We start from the raw sequence: 17,222 nt of genomic DNA, 5'->3' as shown, positions 1-17,222 counted from the left end.
CACTAATATGTTTATAATAACAGAAATAATATATTTAACAATCTCTTACTGAAACTGCCGCCTATGCTAGCAATACTATAATACAGAGACCTTTTAATTAATAGATATAATATTATTATACATACAGTTGAACACCGCTATTCCGAACACAGTTTATCCAAAATTATCGCTATTTCGAATTTTTTCGGGTCCCTACGATTTCGGATAAACGGTGTTCAACTGTACATGAAATCATCTCTGCACAGATACCGCCACCTATGATGGCAACGCTGTACCATTAATAAATGTTAATATCATCTTAAAAATAGTCTGAAAAAGTGAGAAAAAGTAATTCGATGTTATGTTTAAAAACAACTCATTTAAATTTATACCAAGACATACGCTGTGTACTAAACACTGCAGCATATCAATTCAATATTGAATCGAACACACGAAACAATCGCAGGCACAAAAAACGTTCACACACAAGAGCAACGAACGCACACATGCTAGCACATATACATGCCCTCACACTCACACGCAGACACGTACAGCACACACACGTTCAAGCTCACACGCTTTCCAATTGTGGAATAACTTCTGTTTTAAAAGGAAATTAAAGAGGTGCTTATAAATATCTCAAATAACTTGGAAAATGGATAGCAATAAAGTCACCATATAAAACATATACCATTTAAATCAAACGTGAAACCTAATTGTGATATAACTGCTTTGTGTTGCTTACATGGCCACTGACCTTGTTTCTGCCGGTCTGCCAAATCTGATGCCACCTGGTCTGCCAAATCTGATGCCACCTGGTCCACTATGCCAATTGCTGTGCATGAGGTCAGCAGCTGTTCTGTGGTGGGGTCCCTTGTGAACTTGAAGTATGACACACTTTTTTTACCTCTGATGTCTTTAAGGGCTGACTGAAGACCGACTAATTCCTTAATCGCTCTTGTTCCAGATATGAACAGCTGGTTGTTGTTGACCTCCTGGGCTTTAAGCTTGGCCTTGAGTTTCTCAGTGGCAGCTATTATGTCTTGGCAATTTGATTTCAGTTCACTTAAGAGGCTCTCTGATTTCCGTTTTTTCAGCTCAATTTCTTCCAGTAACTTATGTTCCCTCTTATCCAGGTATTGGTTGATTTCATCCCTGAACTTTCGAAGCTCATTGATATTTGTAAAGCTCTCTTCATCAATATATTTCATGCTCACTTGTATGTTGCCTGAAAGGTTGCCAATGTCATTGACCACCTGGACAAGTCCTGCCTTCAGACCGTTGTATTCTGGGCCCTCCTTGTACCGCTTTGCCACTTTAGATATCCTTTCAATAGTGCATAAGCTATGTACTTTCTCAGCCAAGCAGTCTCCACACAGAAGTGTCTCGTGATTGGGACAAAAGTATTTTATGAACTCTTCGGCATGGCGTTGACATGTTTCCGTAAAATGCTTATTCTCACTCTCTGGTTGGAACACAGGAACTCCTTGCAGACGGTACAGAAGGCATCAGGAGGGATGTCCTTGCCATCGTTCGCACATGTCTGGCAGAATGTGTGGTCAGACACCGATCCTGTTCCCTCGGGTGCCTTTTTCCCTGAGACTGCATCCATCTTGAGTCTAAAATCATAATTTGATTGTCAAATATACACTCGGTTTACGAAGTTCTAAACGATTTACAGGAGCGGACCCAGGAGTTGATGTTCGAGGGGGAAAACAAAGGAACGTAATCTTTTGACATGCGCGACTCCCTCAGAACCGTGACAGAAATTGTGACAGTGGAGGTAGGGGGGTACTCCCCACAGAAAGTTTTTAAATTTGAAAGCCGCAATGGTACATTTTTTGCATATTTTATTACCTTCTTCTGCTATATTGAAATAAAAGAGAAAACATGGACAAATTAAGTGAGCATGCGCCCGGTGCTACCCTACCAAAAATGTGCTGGTGATTTTTGTCGTCAACCTGGCACCACCCCCACAATTATTTTCTACAAATAAACATAGTTGAAATCTAGTGGAGAAAATGTGCGAACATCACACAAGAATGCACCATTTCAAATTGAAGGTAGCTAAAAGTTTGGTTTGAGACCTCCTGGAAACACTAACAAGAGCTGTCGTAAGACAGCGCGCTCGACCACGCCGCCTTTACTTAGAAGTGAATACAATAACGATGTAATATGTGAACAAGAATCGCGATGTGACAAAACCAGGTTCTTAATGATTGGTAGAAGAGATTCAGTTTCAACTGCTTTCTTCTATTTTTTGTAACAGTGACCTTGATTCTAAGGGCCCAAACACAATCTCATAAAAATCCTCCATACACTCTTCCTGCATATCAAGTTTGGTCACAGTATGTCAACCATAACTGAAACTGTTATCTATTTTTAGTAACAGTGACCTTGACCCTAGGGGGCCAAAAGGCAAACCATGAAAGCTCTGCATAAACTTGTCCTATATACCAAGTTTGGTCACACGTTGTCAACCCTTACTTGAGTTATTCAGTACTTACCATGTTTCTTTTTTAACAACGCTGACCTTGACCTAGACCAGAGATCTCGGGGCCCAAAACACAATCTCAGAAAAGGTCTCTATAAACTCTTCCTATACACCATGTTTGGTCACAATATGTAGACCCTCACTTAAGTAATTCAATACCAACCCTTTTTCTATTAATAGTTTCCTTGACCTTAATCGTATGAGCCTCAAAAGCATTCTCATAAAAGGTATCTTCGTATATACCAAGTTTTGTCTCTTTATGTCAACCCTAGCTAAAATTGTTCGATACATAAGATGCCTTTGATGCTGCCCTCCCACCTGCCCGAACAATGACGCAAGACATTCAAATAACTTGTTTTCCCTTTATGAAAATGTGGTTAAGAATATAAACATGTGTTTTTAGAAGGAAATTAAAATAAATAAAAACATTCAAGGGCCATAATTTGTATTTAGAGTTAAAATGGAGTTATGTTTCTTGTTGTAAGATGGTCGTCAATAATTTTGAATTTTATTAAGTGCATTGAATGAAAGGTGTAGAAGTTTGTTTTATTTAAATCCCAACTTGCCCTTAACTTTAACTTACCCTAAAACTTTAACCGAAGTCAAGCAGGGGCTATTACTTGTATTAAGGATAATATGGTATAATGTAAACTCATTGTGTGATGGTCCTGAACAATTGTGTGAAGTATTAAGTCAATTGAATGAAGGTATAGAAGTTATAAATAGATATCCCAACCTGCCCTTAAACTTTAACGTAAGTTCCATAGTCAATCAGGGGCCATAATTTGAATAAAAGATAACATGTGGCCGTATTCAATAAGCATCTAATATTTTCAACTTAGTGAGAATTTCGTAACTTTTGACAAAGATTATTTTAAATACCCGCTACTTTTCATCAGATTTATTCATATGCACATATTGTTTAGACCATTTTCATGCTTATTTTCATATTTTTGTTGTACAAACATTGTTCGTTTTGTTAAAATTCAAATTAGAAAAAATGGCAATATTTCACTTAGTTAAAAAATATTATTAAGATGCTTATTGAATACGGTCCATGAAGATATCTTACCTCCTTATGTAATGGCTCTGAACAACTGTGTGAAGTATTAAGTCAATTGAATGAATGGTATTGGACTTATAAGTGAAAATCCCAACTTGGACTAAAACTTAAACCTGCCCTAAAACTTCCATACAAAGGCCAGGATTCCTTGTAAGCTTTTTTGGTACGGCAAACTGTTGGCAACATGGAAACATGAAAATGCCGGAATGAAATGAAAATCTTTCTGAGTCCAGTGACATTGATACCGGGCCTATCGATACCGGGCTTTCTGAAGAGAGTATTATATATTACCCGGTACCGACTGTGACGTAAAACCCGTTACCAACAAAATCCGGAATCATAAACTGTGCCATTTTCAAGTTACTATAACCTAAATTAATGGTGATATGAAGCCCCTTTATGACACGTGTCACACGTGTTGCCAATTAATGGATGTGTGAGTGCCAGTGTCGGGATGTTCATTCCATTCTTTAATTGCATCAAACAATAAAAAGATTTTTTTTAGATTTATTTATTTTAAATATATACCACTTTATAATAGAGAGTTCTAATTTCTTTTTAAATCTGAAGAAAATGTTTTAATAAAATATTATGCTACACCGAGTTGTTTTTAACATTATAACAGTAAGCACTTAGCTAATGCTAATATTATGAAGAATGTTATATGATTTAAGTGTCTTTTTTATTCATTACAAAATATGTTGCTTTGAGTTTTTCTTAGTTCTATGTATTTTGGAAATACTAAAAGAGATACATCTTCTGTTACAATTATGCATAAATCACATGATTTACACAATATTTCATTTCTTGGTGTATTTGAATATTTCTGTTAAGGAAGTAATTTGTGCATCGAAAACAAAGCATGTTGTGAAGTAAGTTTTCAGAACAGCATTTTTGAATGAGTCCATAAATGACATAGGGTACATAGGCAGCAATAAGATACATCAATAAGTCTTTTATGACATTTTCTTTTATGGGTCAGTATAACTGATTACTTCAGAGCCCGTTTGTTTATAACTCTGATTAATTCATTTAGTTATGTATATTGTTTATACAATATATAAGTCGGACAATGAGATTATCTTCTATGAAAGTGTCAACTTTAAAAGGCCATCTACCAAATAACAGATACACAGGAAAATGACCCAATGCTTTGAGACAAGTGCAATAAACAAGGGATGCACAGCGGGGAGTTATCATGCCACATATACCTGAAGTTAAAATATTATAAGATATATACATTCTCAACCGTTTCACTGTACTTATGATATCCTCATGTTTGGAATGAACAGAACCTTTCTCAGATAGGCATGTTTGTAGCTGTTATATTTGAAATCAGACCAGAACAGACTATTTATTTTGATCTAAGTATTACAAGCTCATTGCCATAATAACACATACACCAACAAAGACATGTTTTCAAGGCATGTAGAAAACAGAATTGCAAATTTATTGTATACGATTTTGGATACTTATAAGAACTGTTACACTTTCACTTTTAAAGATCAACACACACTGGGTGTTCATGAAAATGAATCATTTCTTTCCAAATCTATTCCCCAAATATCACACTAGAATTAAAAGACAATTACTATTGAAATAAAATATATTTTATTCAAGATTTACAGCTTGATAAAAGTGTGTAATTTTAAGGTGACTGTCAACCTACTTATACATGTTAATTATACTATTTAGCGTTCTTGAAATCAAACTCTCTTTTCTGTTGTTTTTTGAGATATTCAAAGTCATAGTTGATTATTGTGGACATTGATACCGGGCCTATCGATACCGGGATTTCTTTAGAGAATATCATATTTACCAGTATCGACTATGACGAAACACCCGATATCGACATAATGAGGTATCATAAACTGAGATACCGGATTTTCCCAATATCGATACCGGGTACCGGGTTTAATCACCATCCGAAAACATACTATTTTATACTTACTTTTGTTGACTGTTGAAGAAAGTCCTTTCAGATAGTTACTCGAATATCTTACGAACACAACTCATTAATACTTTCAAATGTGGCTGTATTATTTAAATAGTTGCAGTTTGGATAGTCAACGAATTTCAGGCGTCTTCAAAAACGAAAGTAGTAACTTCCTTGATAAGAAATAAGGGAGGTTATCATGGTTGGTGCTAAAACCCGGTATCCGGTACCCGGGTTATGTTGATACAGGGCTGTGTGATCAATAACATCAGATGATAAATCCCGGTATATCATGGTCCGCTATTTATTGCCGATTGAAGTAATGATTATTCGATAACAAAATCTGGTTTCAAAGGCATATGTTAAAGTTTTAGCACCTCCGTTAATCCTTATGAATCCAATGATGCATTTAAGTGTCTATTTCCCTTATGCTTGTTCTATAGAAAATTATATTATTTAGAAGACATAATTAGCCTACCAAATAAGACCGACCCCTGCGCAAATCTTGGCAGACGGGACTTAATACATTAGGATGGATGTTCTTCCAATCGTCTGCCAAGGCATGCAGAACCTGATGCCAGAAGCTGGTCCTGAAGCCTGGGGTGTCTTCTTTCCGGGGATCTGCATCCATCCCGAATATCCCGCGGCAATTACATTTGTAAAATCTACATTTGCATACGCTTTACCATCTTAAGTAGGACAAGATATGAATCTCAATCATAACTTTTATCCGTCCGTCCCGTCCAAAACTTTGTCATTCGCTTAATACAAGTATGTGATTTGAATTAAACTGTCAATTAGTGACCACTGTAAGACGACACTTGAGTTCTTTTACTTCAAGGTGAAGGTCAATGTCAATCGCATTGCTGGGTCAAGATCTCTGCGCGAGTTTTGTTCTTTGATCTTTATCAATTTCTGAATTAAGACCTTATCAGTAGATCTATTTATAGCATATCGGCGGAATTAAAATACCTCTTATGTTGGAAATTTGAGGTTGATCATGTGTCAAATAAAAATTAATAGCTTTCTTATTATCTTCAAACTTATAATTACATTATGAATTTAATATCAAATATTTGTCTTAGTCAAGTATATGTACATTCATACTGTGTAAAGGCGGCGTGAGTATTTATCACTTCTGTGGTAGCTCTTGTTTATTTATTTTATTATATGGACTTAATTTAATTTGAATGTCAATAATATCATTCAATCAGAACCACTAGCGGATCCGGATTACCCGTTGAATCAGATAACGCAAACCCGCCCTCTACCCAGTCGAATACGGATCGACGCAAACTTAAAAAGAAACAGTATGCTTAAACTTAAGTACAAGTCCCATGTTTGGAGACTATTTCCGGCTCCTTTGGGCTGTTTGTCCTCATTTTGGACTCGTAATGGGCCTTCGCGAATGACAAATCCTGGTCCGCCCCTTAGGAAACTTACCTTAGTTTACGCTTCTATCGTATGGTCACACAAATATCTTAAGTGAACAAAATCAATACTTTAACTGTGAATATATTGTGATTAAAATATTTGCTATCATTAATAGGAGACAACATATTTCAGAAGTTCTAAAAACGGAAATAATGACTTCCAGGTCAAGAATTAAGGAAATTAATCAATTTAAACTCAATTTGTTCAGGGTTTTGTTTTTTTTCCAAAGTATGTTTGTAGAATCATATTCTTAGACAAGATCGACGTGTGCAACTGGTTTGCATCTCCATGTAACTCGTGTTCCAGTAAACTCGTGTTTACTGAGTGTTCCAATACGATATTCTTCCATCATTTATTGATGCATTAATCGTCTATTTGTAGTGTTTTTACGACTGTGTGATTTCGGCCCTTATCTTATTCCCCTTTTATTGTTTATATTCGAAATTTTGACCACGGGGCTTGGCCCTGTATATATCATTGTATTGTATCATTTCTGTTCTGTTCATGTTATTGTGTTTTTAACTCGCGTGTGAAAAAGTTCCCAATTGGAGTTTAATCTTGTTAAGGGTTTATGTAAAACTCCATTTCTGTGATAAAATTAGAGCATCTTGTACACAAACCATTAAGTGTTTTATTTGTTAAATGCCAGTTGCACGGGTACTCCCTGATCGCGCTCATAGTTGATTGGTGTAGCACGTGCCCTCGAGCAACCATGTTGTGATGCGTTCGCGACTGTTCATTATTTTATAGAAAGTTTTTTTAAGGTATGATATGCTTAACGGAAAACACTGAAATAGTTTAGAAAGACACAGTCAGCTAATGTATTGTTTTGCAATAAAATATGTTTAAGCATGTTAGAGTCCTAAACATTTAACGTGTTTTGTGCGTGTTTTTCTGATCCAGATGTACATTAATTGCTGAAAGATTGACAAATTGCTTCTACATGTATCCTAGATTTTACATATTTAATTCAGAGCAAATTGTTATGATCATCTGTAACACTGTTACATATATGCAACTTTTTTATTGGCCATATTTAAATGATGCAGTGCAAATTATTTTGGCTGTTTGTGCAACTTGTTTATTGGTTTGGGTCAAGCAATATTTGTATGATGCATTGCAACTTAATATGACTGTATGTGCAACTTGTTTATTGGTTTGAGTCAGGCCAAAGTGATTCAATGTTTAGCATCATTAGATGGGAAGGACATTTACTTTAAGAGTGAGTTGAGCAACACATATCGAAATCAAAATTAAGCAAACAATTATGCTGGAGGTTGATAACTAGCATAACAATAATCTAGGTAAAAACTATTCTACACTGGGAGTCTCAGGTCTTCGAAACATTCGAAATCTGAATAAAAAAACACTACACCGATTTCAAATTTTAATTTACGGACCAACCTTTTTAGCCATTACTGTTATATTCGGTCCGTCAAAGTCAAAATCGGTCCAGGCCGGCAAACGATCGGTTTTTAGAAAGCCTGCTTGAAGATTTACTTGTTTAAATGTATAAACCTGCATATATGTATGATGACTTTCATTGGTAAAATCTGCTATCATGTCAAAACATATATTTTACACTGGGAGAGGCTAATTTGTTTAACTGTATGAACCTGCAAATGTATATGATGACTTTTAGTGAAGTCTGCTATCGGGGTCATTTTGTTGGTAAGATATGAGATCTGATTTTTGCCACTTTGTTGTTTTGTTCCTGCACCTTGATTTTGAAAATGGAAAACTAAACATTGAATCAGTTTGGCATGGTCATATTTAATGTCTTGTATCTTATTCTATGAAACAGATATGCAGGGTCCACCCAGGTTCTCGAACAATCTTATAGTCTCTTTTAACAGGAACTAATTTGAATTGCACACTTTGTTTTGTAAAATCGAATTATATCCTCATTATCTTTAAGCCGATCACAATATTTCTTATATTTATTTTGTTTAATATAAGTTTATGATGAATTATTTGGTTAAATGAAATAAGATACTAAGGCTGATCAGGCTAAAGATTTTTCGAGTAATTGGGGCCAGTTCTATACATTAAACAGTATCACAGCTGTGATGTTATAAAAATATAAGTTTGATATTCGTGATTTGAACAAATGAATATAAGAAAAACATTCAATTAAAATTAACACTTTATAATTGACTCATTTATATTTTTAAAGGGTCATACATCGAACAACATAATTTGTATGAAATGTAAGCTAAACGCTTGTAACATGATAAAACGTCACCACGAGCTCAAAGAAAAGCTCTTTTGTTAACAGATATAAAAAATGTCATACAGAATTCTCTAGTTTGGCAAAACATGTTAGTAACGCTATTGAACATTTAGTTACCGTAATATTTTTGTTGTAATCTGTTATTGATTCCTTTTGAAAAAAAAAAAAAAAACAACAGTATACATGGTATATGATTTATATGTATAATAATGGTTTGCATTTATTTGTTACTGATGCGGTATTTATATAACATCTTAAGTCGTTTTCCATACTCAAGTCGTTTTCTTAACTCAAGTCATTATCTTAACTCAAGTCATTATCTTAACTCAAGTCATTTTCTTAACTCAAATCATTTTCTTAACTCAAATCATTTTCTTAACTCAAATCGTTTTCTTAACTCAATACATTTTCTTAACTCAAGTCATTTTCTTAACTCAAGTCGCTTTCTTAACTCAAGTCATTATCTTAACTCAAGTCATTTTCTTAACTCAAATCTTTTTCTTAACTCAATACATTTTCTTAGCTCAAATTATTTTCTTAACTCAATACATTTTCTTAACTAAGTCATTTTCTTAACTCAATACATTTTCTTAACTCAAGACATTTTCTTAACTCAAGTCATTTTCTTAACTCAATGCATTTTCTTAACTCAAGTCATTTTCTTAACTCAAGTCACTTTCTTAACTCAATTCGTTTTCTTAACTTAAGTTGTTTTCTTAACTCAAGTCGCTTTCTTAACTCAAATCATTTTCCATACTCAAGTCGTTTTCTTAACTCAAATCATATTCCATACTCAAGTCATTTTCTTAACTCAATAAATTTTCTTAGCTCAAGTCGTTTTCTTAACTCAAGTCATTTTCTTAACTCAAGTCGTTTTCTTAACTTACGTCATTTTCTTAACTCAAGTCATTTTCTTAACTCAAGTCGTTTTCTTAACTTACGTCATTTTCTTAACTTACGTCATTTTCTTAACTTACGCCATTTTCTTAACTCAAGTCATTTTCTTAACTTACGTCATTTTCTTAACTTACGTCATTTTCTTAACTTACGTCATTTTCTTAACTTACGTCATTTTCTTAACTCAAGTCATTTTCTTAACTCAAGTCATTTTCCTAACTTACGTCATTTTCTTAACTCAAGTCATTTTCTTAAATCAAGTCATTTTCTTAACTTACGTCATTTTCTTAACTTACGTCATTTTCTTAACTCAAGTAGTTTTCTTAACTCAAGTCGTTTTCTAAACTCAAGTCATTTTCTTAACTCAAGTCATTTTCTTAACTCAAATCGTTTTCTTCACTCAAGTCATTTTCTTAACTCAAGTCATTTTCTTAACTCAAGTCGTTTTCTTAACTTACGTCATTTTCTTAACTTACGTCATTTTCTTAACTTACGCCATTTTCTTAACTTAAGTCATTTTCTTAACTTACGTCATTTTCTTAACTTACGACATTTTCTTAATTTACGTCATTTTCTTAACTTACGTCATTTTCTTAACTTACGTCATTTTCTTAACTCAAGTCATTTTCTTAACTCAAGTCATTTTCTTAAATCAAGTCATTTTCTTAAATCAAGTCATTTTCTTAACTTACGTCATTTTCTTAACTTACGTCATTTTCTTAACTCAAGTCGTTTTCTTAACTCAAGTCGTTTTCTAAACTCAAGTCATTTTCTTAACTCAAGTCATTTTCTTAACTCAAATCGTTTTCTTCACTCAAGTCATTTTCTTAACTCAAGTCATTTTCTTAACACAATACATTTTCTGAACTCAAGTCATTTTCTTAACTCAAGTCGTTCTTTTAACTCAAGTCATTTTCTTAACTCAAGTCTTTTTCTTAGCTCAAGTCATTTTCCATACTCAAGTCGTTTTCTTAACTCAAGTCGTTTTCTTCACTCAAATCATTTTCTTAACTCGATACATTTTCTTAACTCAAGTCATTTTCTTAACTCAAGTCATTTTCTTAACTCAAGTCATTTTCTTAACTTAATACATTTTCTTAACACAAGTCATTTTCTTAACTCAAGTCATTTTCTTAACTCAAGTTGTTTTCTTAACTCAAATCATTTTCTTAACTCAAGTCATTTTCTTAACTCAAGTCGTTTTCCATACTCAATTCGTTTTCTTAACTCAAGTCGTTTTCTTCACTCAAATCATTTTCTTTACTCAATACATTTTCTTAACTCAAGTCATTTTCTTAACTCAAGTCGCTTTCTTAACTCAAGTTATTTTCTTAACTCAAGTCATTTTCTTAACTCAATGCATTTTCTTAACTCAAGTCATTTTCTTAACTCAAGTCACTTTCTTAACTCAAGTCATTTTCTTAACTCAAGTCATTTTCTTAACTCAAGTCGTTTTCTTAACTCAAGTCAATTTCTTAACTCAATTCGTTTTCTTAACTCAATTCGTTTTCTGAACTTAAGTTGTTTTCTTAACTCAAGTCGTTTTCTTAGCTGAAGTCATTTTCTTAAATCAAGTCATTTTATTAACTCAAGTCGTTTTCTTAACTTATGTACCTCTTATATAAAATGATATAATTAGTTAATAATATCTTAATGACTTTATTTTCAATCGATTTATCAAAAATACGTACTTACATATTAAAAACGCATCTTCTTTTCTTAAATTTGACTGCGAAAATAAATTATCTTTAAAAGTTTTATGAATACTGCCTCTGTGTTTTTGTATTAAAGTGACTTGATTGTCAATACATACAAGATCATGGAAATAAAGTGGAATATCTGCCACCTTTAACTTTGTACATTTCGAAAATTACTGAATTTTCAACAAAAGGCTGATTGCTTAGAACATTATAACGAAAATGTTGTTCACTTTCAAATCTTATTTATTACTGTCGAAATTTCTTTAACGGAAATGTTGTTTACTTTCAAATCTCAATATTATTCTCAAAATTGCATGGACATGCCTGTTATTTGCAGACCTTCGGACAAATTTCGAGACAAATGTTCCATCAGCATACATGCGATATTAATGAGAGGCTTCCCAGGGAATTTTGGTCTGAACTCAAGGGGATATTTTCATTTATAATACAAGACTAAACACGGAAATCTGATTGAGATTTATTTACATTTATTTATATTCTAATTTACATACCAGAAATAATTAATGGCACACTAGGTCAATTTATAGCATAAAACATCATCATTATATAAAGAAAAGCAACACAATATGAATTTACAGCACAATGAACTATTTTACGTTTTACAAGTCTATTATCTTCAAAAGTATGATTACATCATCTATTGTCATTATTGTATCAGTATCCACATCATTTGTCTTCAATTAAGGTAGTCAGAACCTAATAGGCATCATTTCAGACTATGATCAGCTTGATAAGTTCTTAATGTGTATCATTCCTTGGATTAGAATACAGAATTTAAAAGAAATTTACCGTGAATAAACACTATTGAACGACTTTACATGAGCAACAAGAACAAACCTTGCATTAGCATGTTTTTAAACCGAACAAAAAGGGATACAATTTGTCAGAAAGGAGTACTTTCGTAATAATTCACTGATACTGTGTCAACTTTGATTATTCCCATGTTTAAACGCACAGCTTTTTAATAGTTAAAACCATCGAAACTGCACCTATATTTTACCCGGCATTTCCCGGAATGTCAACGTCGGAAATGACTAATTGATGATTAAGTATATCTACTTATCATATAATATTTAGGGGCGTACTTTCACTAATCATAAATCATTAAGCGTTTAACGTCCAATGGTAATGTAGCATCAAGAGAACGTACACTCACTGTTAATGTAGCGTTAAAGGGGCATAACATAACTGATAATACAGCATTGAGTGTGCGTTCAAACACTGATATAGTGGGCATACAATTACTGGCGTTATAGCATTTGTGGGCGTTAATTCTCTGATGATATTGCATTTGTGGCAAACTTTCACTGATAATGTAGCATCTAAAGGGAATAGATTCACTGATAATGTAGCATATAGTGAGCATAGATTTACTCATAGTATAGCATTTATGAGGCTTACATTTACCGATAAGTTACCATTTAGGGGGCGTACATTCAATTATCATGTAAAAATTTGCGAGCGTTCATTTAATGAACATTTAGCATCAAAGGGGCATATAAACACTTATAACATAGCATTAATGGGCATACATCACTGTTCATATAACATTTGAGGGCTGAATCTCACTGATCTTGAATCAATATGGCGGCGTTCATTCAATCATTATGTGGCATTTATGGGGCGTTATTTCACTGATCATTTAGCATTTAGCGGGCGTGCATTGTTACCAAATTAATATTACCCAAAGTTGTCTCAACGTAAAGAGGTAAATAACAAAAATAAGAAATTAATGAGATATCATTTGTATTGAACTATTCTGTGTTTCTGTGTGAGTTACGTTTTGAAAACTATTTTCATTTTCTTATTTGGTTCTTTACATTTAATGCTGCTTTAAATTTGTTTAATACAATTAAAAATGAAAACACCTTAATGTAATGGTCTGTCGAAGACGCTTATCTTTATATTTATGCAAGAAATCTTGACCTTTGTTCTCAAATCGTGCAAATGTTGTTGATCACAAGCAGGTCTATTACGTTGAGATCAACGCATACGGCCAGAACGCGTACAGCGACGCTCGACAAAGTAATCGCTACCCGTGTGTCATTCTACACAGGCGACAGACATATCAACCTTTCTTAAATCTGATAAATCAAATTATCTAAAACCTTTAGTATACAATAGTTGGAACATGTGAAATGATATAGTTTTGTTTTGAATTGAAATACTGCTCACACAATTGCCTTGATTACCATTAAATGTCATCATCGGTCAAGAAGTGTTCTGATTTGTTAACATATTTCACACTTTAGGACAGGGTTGGGGTGAAGTCATATGGGGTCAGGGCAGGCTATGTATCAGCGTCAGTTATGATGTGTTCTTGTGTTCATAAGAGGTGGTAGATGGGGTAATCAACGCTTGTTCTAGTATATGTTAATGTTACATCAATTTATTGCCAATTTTAACCATTTAGAAGGTTGGGTATGGGTATGGGTAGGGTCATAAGAGGCATTGGTATTTAACTTACAATTATAGCACTTTGGGTGTGATCATAGCGGGGTCAAAAGTGGCGGAGGAGGAGGAGGTATATCAATGTCCGGTATGATATGTAGTCATGTTTAATTGATTTAATGGTCAGTTTTTACAATTAATAACTTGGGATGGAGACAGGTGTTGTCAAAAGAGGGCCATAAGGGATAAGAGCTTGATATAAACAACGCTTGTTCTGATATGTGTTCATGATTCATTGGGTTATCAGCAGTTTTGACCATTTAAGTTGCACACAAGTTGGACGGGGGCTTCAGGGTGCTTTAATGATAAAGCAATTAGAGGGTACAATCTAATAATGTAGTGTTTAAGGGTATACATCCAGTAATGGTTTAGCATTAAGTAGGCGTACAACAACTGATGAAGTAGCTTTAAGGGTATACATCCAGTAATGGTTTAGCATTAAGTAGGCGTACAACAACTGATAAAGTAGCTTTAAGGGTATACATCCAGTAATGGTTTAGCATTAAGTAGGCGTACAGTACAATCGCTGATTGAGTACTTTTAAGGGTATACATCCAGTAATGGTTTAGAATTAAGTAGGCGTACAGCCACTGATGAAGTAGCTTAAAGGGTATACATCCAATAATGATTTAGCATTAAGTAGGCGTACAGTACAATCACTGATTGAGTACCTTTAAGGGTATACATCCAGTAATGGTTTAGCATTAAGTAGGCGTACAACCACTGATGAAGTAGCTTTAAGGGTATACATCCAGTAATGGTTTAGCATTAAGTAGGCGTACAATCACTGATGAAGTAGCTTTAAGGGTATACATCCAGTTATGGTTTAGCATTAAGTAGGTGTACAACCACTGATGAAGTAGCTTTAAGAGTATACAACCTGTTATGGTTTAGCATTAAGTAGGCGAACAACCACTGATAAAGTAGCTTTAAGAGTATATATCCAGTAATGGTTTAACATTAAGTAGGCGAACAACTACTGATGAAGTAGCTTTTAAGGGGTGTATATTCAGTATTGGTTTAGCAATTAGTAGGCGTACAGCCACTGATTAAGTTGCTTTAGGGGATGTACATTCAGTGATAATGTATCATTTAAGGCACGTTCACTCACTGATGATTAGCATTTAAGGGGGTTTAAAGCAACTAATCAAGAACTATTCGGCATGAAACGAATTTGTCGCCGAATTTGTCGGAGATATAATCATATTATCGTTTGGTAACCACCTTCATTTAATCCAGCTTTAATTGCTATCTTAAATCAAATTGAAAATTCAGTTGCTTGAAACGAATGTGTCGCCTGTCGTAAGCGCCGATTGTTATTCTATTTAAAGTTAACAATTACGTTGATGTTTAACCATTTAAACATTAAAGCGATATAGGTCATGTACTGATAATGAGCACTGTGCATATTCAGTTTGAAGACTCTGCATAAAGTCGTTCAAAATTTATTAATCGCATGCGGACATGTGGTGACCAGGACAAGTACAACGACGCCAGACAAAAATCTCTCTGTCGGCCATTTTACACAGACGATACAAAAATCAACATTCATAGAAACAGATCAATCAAATGATTTAAAACATTAAGGGTACAGTTGTTAGAAATTGTGAAAATGATTAAACACTGAATTTCAACATGTTCAAGTATTTTTAAAGTGTCCTGAAATGTTTACATGCTTATTTAATTTATTATTAGTGTTCATAATCATAACATGTTGGAAAGAGGTTGGTTGTGGTCAGAAGGTGGTAAAACGGGATGGGGGAGGGGTATATCAACGCTAATTATAATGTGTTTTGTGTGTCATTGATTTACTGTCAGTATTATCCATTAGGTGATTTTGGACAGGTTTAATGGTGTGGTCAGTAGTCGATCATAGGGGGTAAGAATTGGGTTCGTCAATTATGTACTGATATGGATTCATGATGCATTAATTGATTAAAACATTTGACCACTAAACAGAAATGCACGTGGTTTGTGGGGGGGGGGTATTTTTTGGGATAAGTGATTATATGGTTGGTGTGTATGAGTAGTCATATTAACGCCAACAATTGGTTTGGATGGGGGTCATATTAACACTCGACCAATAGGTTTGGGATGGGGCCTGATTTTAACGCCTGGAAAATTGGTTTGGATAGGACTCATATCAATACTCGACCAATTGGTTTGGGATAGGGCCTGATTTTAACGCCTGAATGATTGGTTTGGATGGGGTTCATATCAATACTCGACCAATTTGTTTGGGATAGGGCCTGATTTTAACGCCTGAATGATTGGTTTGGATGGGGGTCATATCAACACTCGAGCAAATTTGTTTGGGATGGGGCCTGATTTTAACGCCGGGAAAATTGGTTTGGATAGGGGTCATATCAACATTCGAATACTTTGTGGGGATGGGACCCAATTTAACGCCTGAACAATTGGTTTGGATGGGGGTCATATCAACACTCGAACAATTGGTGGGGATGTGACGTTATTTTAGCGCCTGGGTTATTTGTTTGGACGGGTGGCATGTCAGCACCAAGACAATGGTTGGTGATTGTGTGCCATATCGTCGCCTGAATCTATTGTGTTGATTGGGGTATAGGGGATCATGCCAACACCTGTAGAGCTCTTGGAGGTAGGGGTCAAATGTATGCCTTAATATTTTATCGAGTTTGGGGGGGGGGGTGTATTGTCAAAACCTGTGCAGTACAGTTATTGGGAAATATTTTCCATAATAACTTATCTTTCGGCGTTTTCTTTTTCTCAGCAGTCACATTACAGAGAATAAATTAAACAGACAAAAGATTCAAATGAAAAATACATTTTCTGAAAACGCCAACTATTCTGGCAAGTGAAACTAGTCTTTTTATGATAAATTTATTGTAGACTTACGTTGTATTTTGAACGATCTTCTTATTGTTGAACATCCGTTTCTTTCGATCAATTGTTTCAGGTAGACCTGTTTCCTGCGTGTAATTTGTTTTGTTCAAATTTAATCTTAAAAGGGGGAGTAGACCAGTCACATGATTAAA

At 34.3% G+C, this 17,222-nt stretch overlaps 1 protein-coding gene across 1 annotated transcript; it reads right to left on the bottom strand.

The window, feature by feature from the left end:
• Positions 1 to 298: 298 nt before the first annotated feature.
• Positions 299 to 5,627, bottom strand: LOC128223292 (uncharacterized). Its single transcript, XM_052932575.1, has 3 exons — positions 5,488 to 5,627; positions 737 to 1,598; positions 299 to 309 (listed from the first exon to the last, which is right to left on the bottom strand). The coding sequence occupies exons 2-3, from the start codon at positions 1,188 to 1,190 to the stop codon at positions 299 to 301; spliced, it is 465 nt and encodes a 154-aa protein (XP_052788535.1). The 5' UTR covers positions 1,191 to 1,598; positions 5,488 to 5,627.
• Positions 5,628 to 17,222: the final 11,595 nt, after the last annotated feature.

The sequence above is a fragment of the Mya arenaria genome, chromosome 17 (genome assembly GCF_026914265.1).
Source record: "Mya arenaria isolate MELC-2E11 chromosome 17, ASM2691426v1".
Taxonomy (NCBI): Eukaryota; Metazoa; Mollusca; class Bivalvia; order Myida; family Myidae; genus Mya; species Mya arenaria.
The sequence above is the reverse complement of the archived record's forward strand: the minus strand, read 5'-3'. Positions and strand labels throughout refer to the sequence as shown.

Excerpts from the sequence above, each read along its gene's own strand:
- LOC128223292 (XM_052932575.1), bottom strand. The coding sequence starts at position 1,190 with ATGAAATATATTGATGAAGAGAGCTTTACAAATATCAATGAGCTTCGA.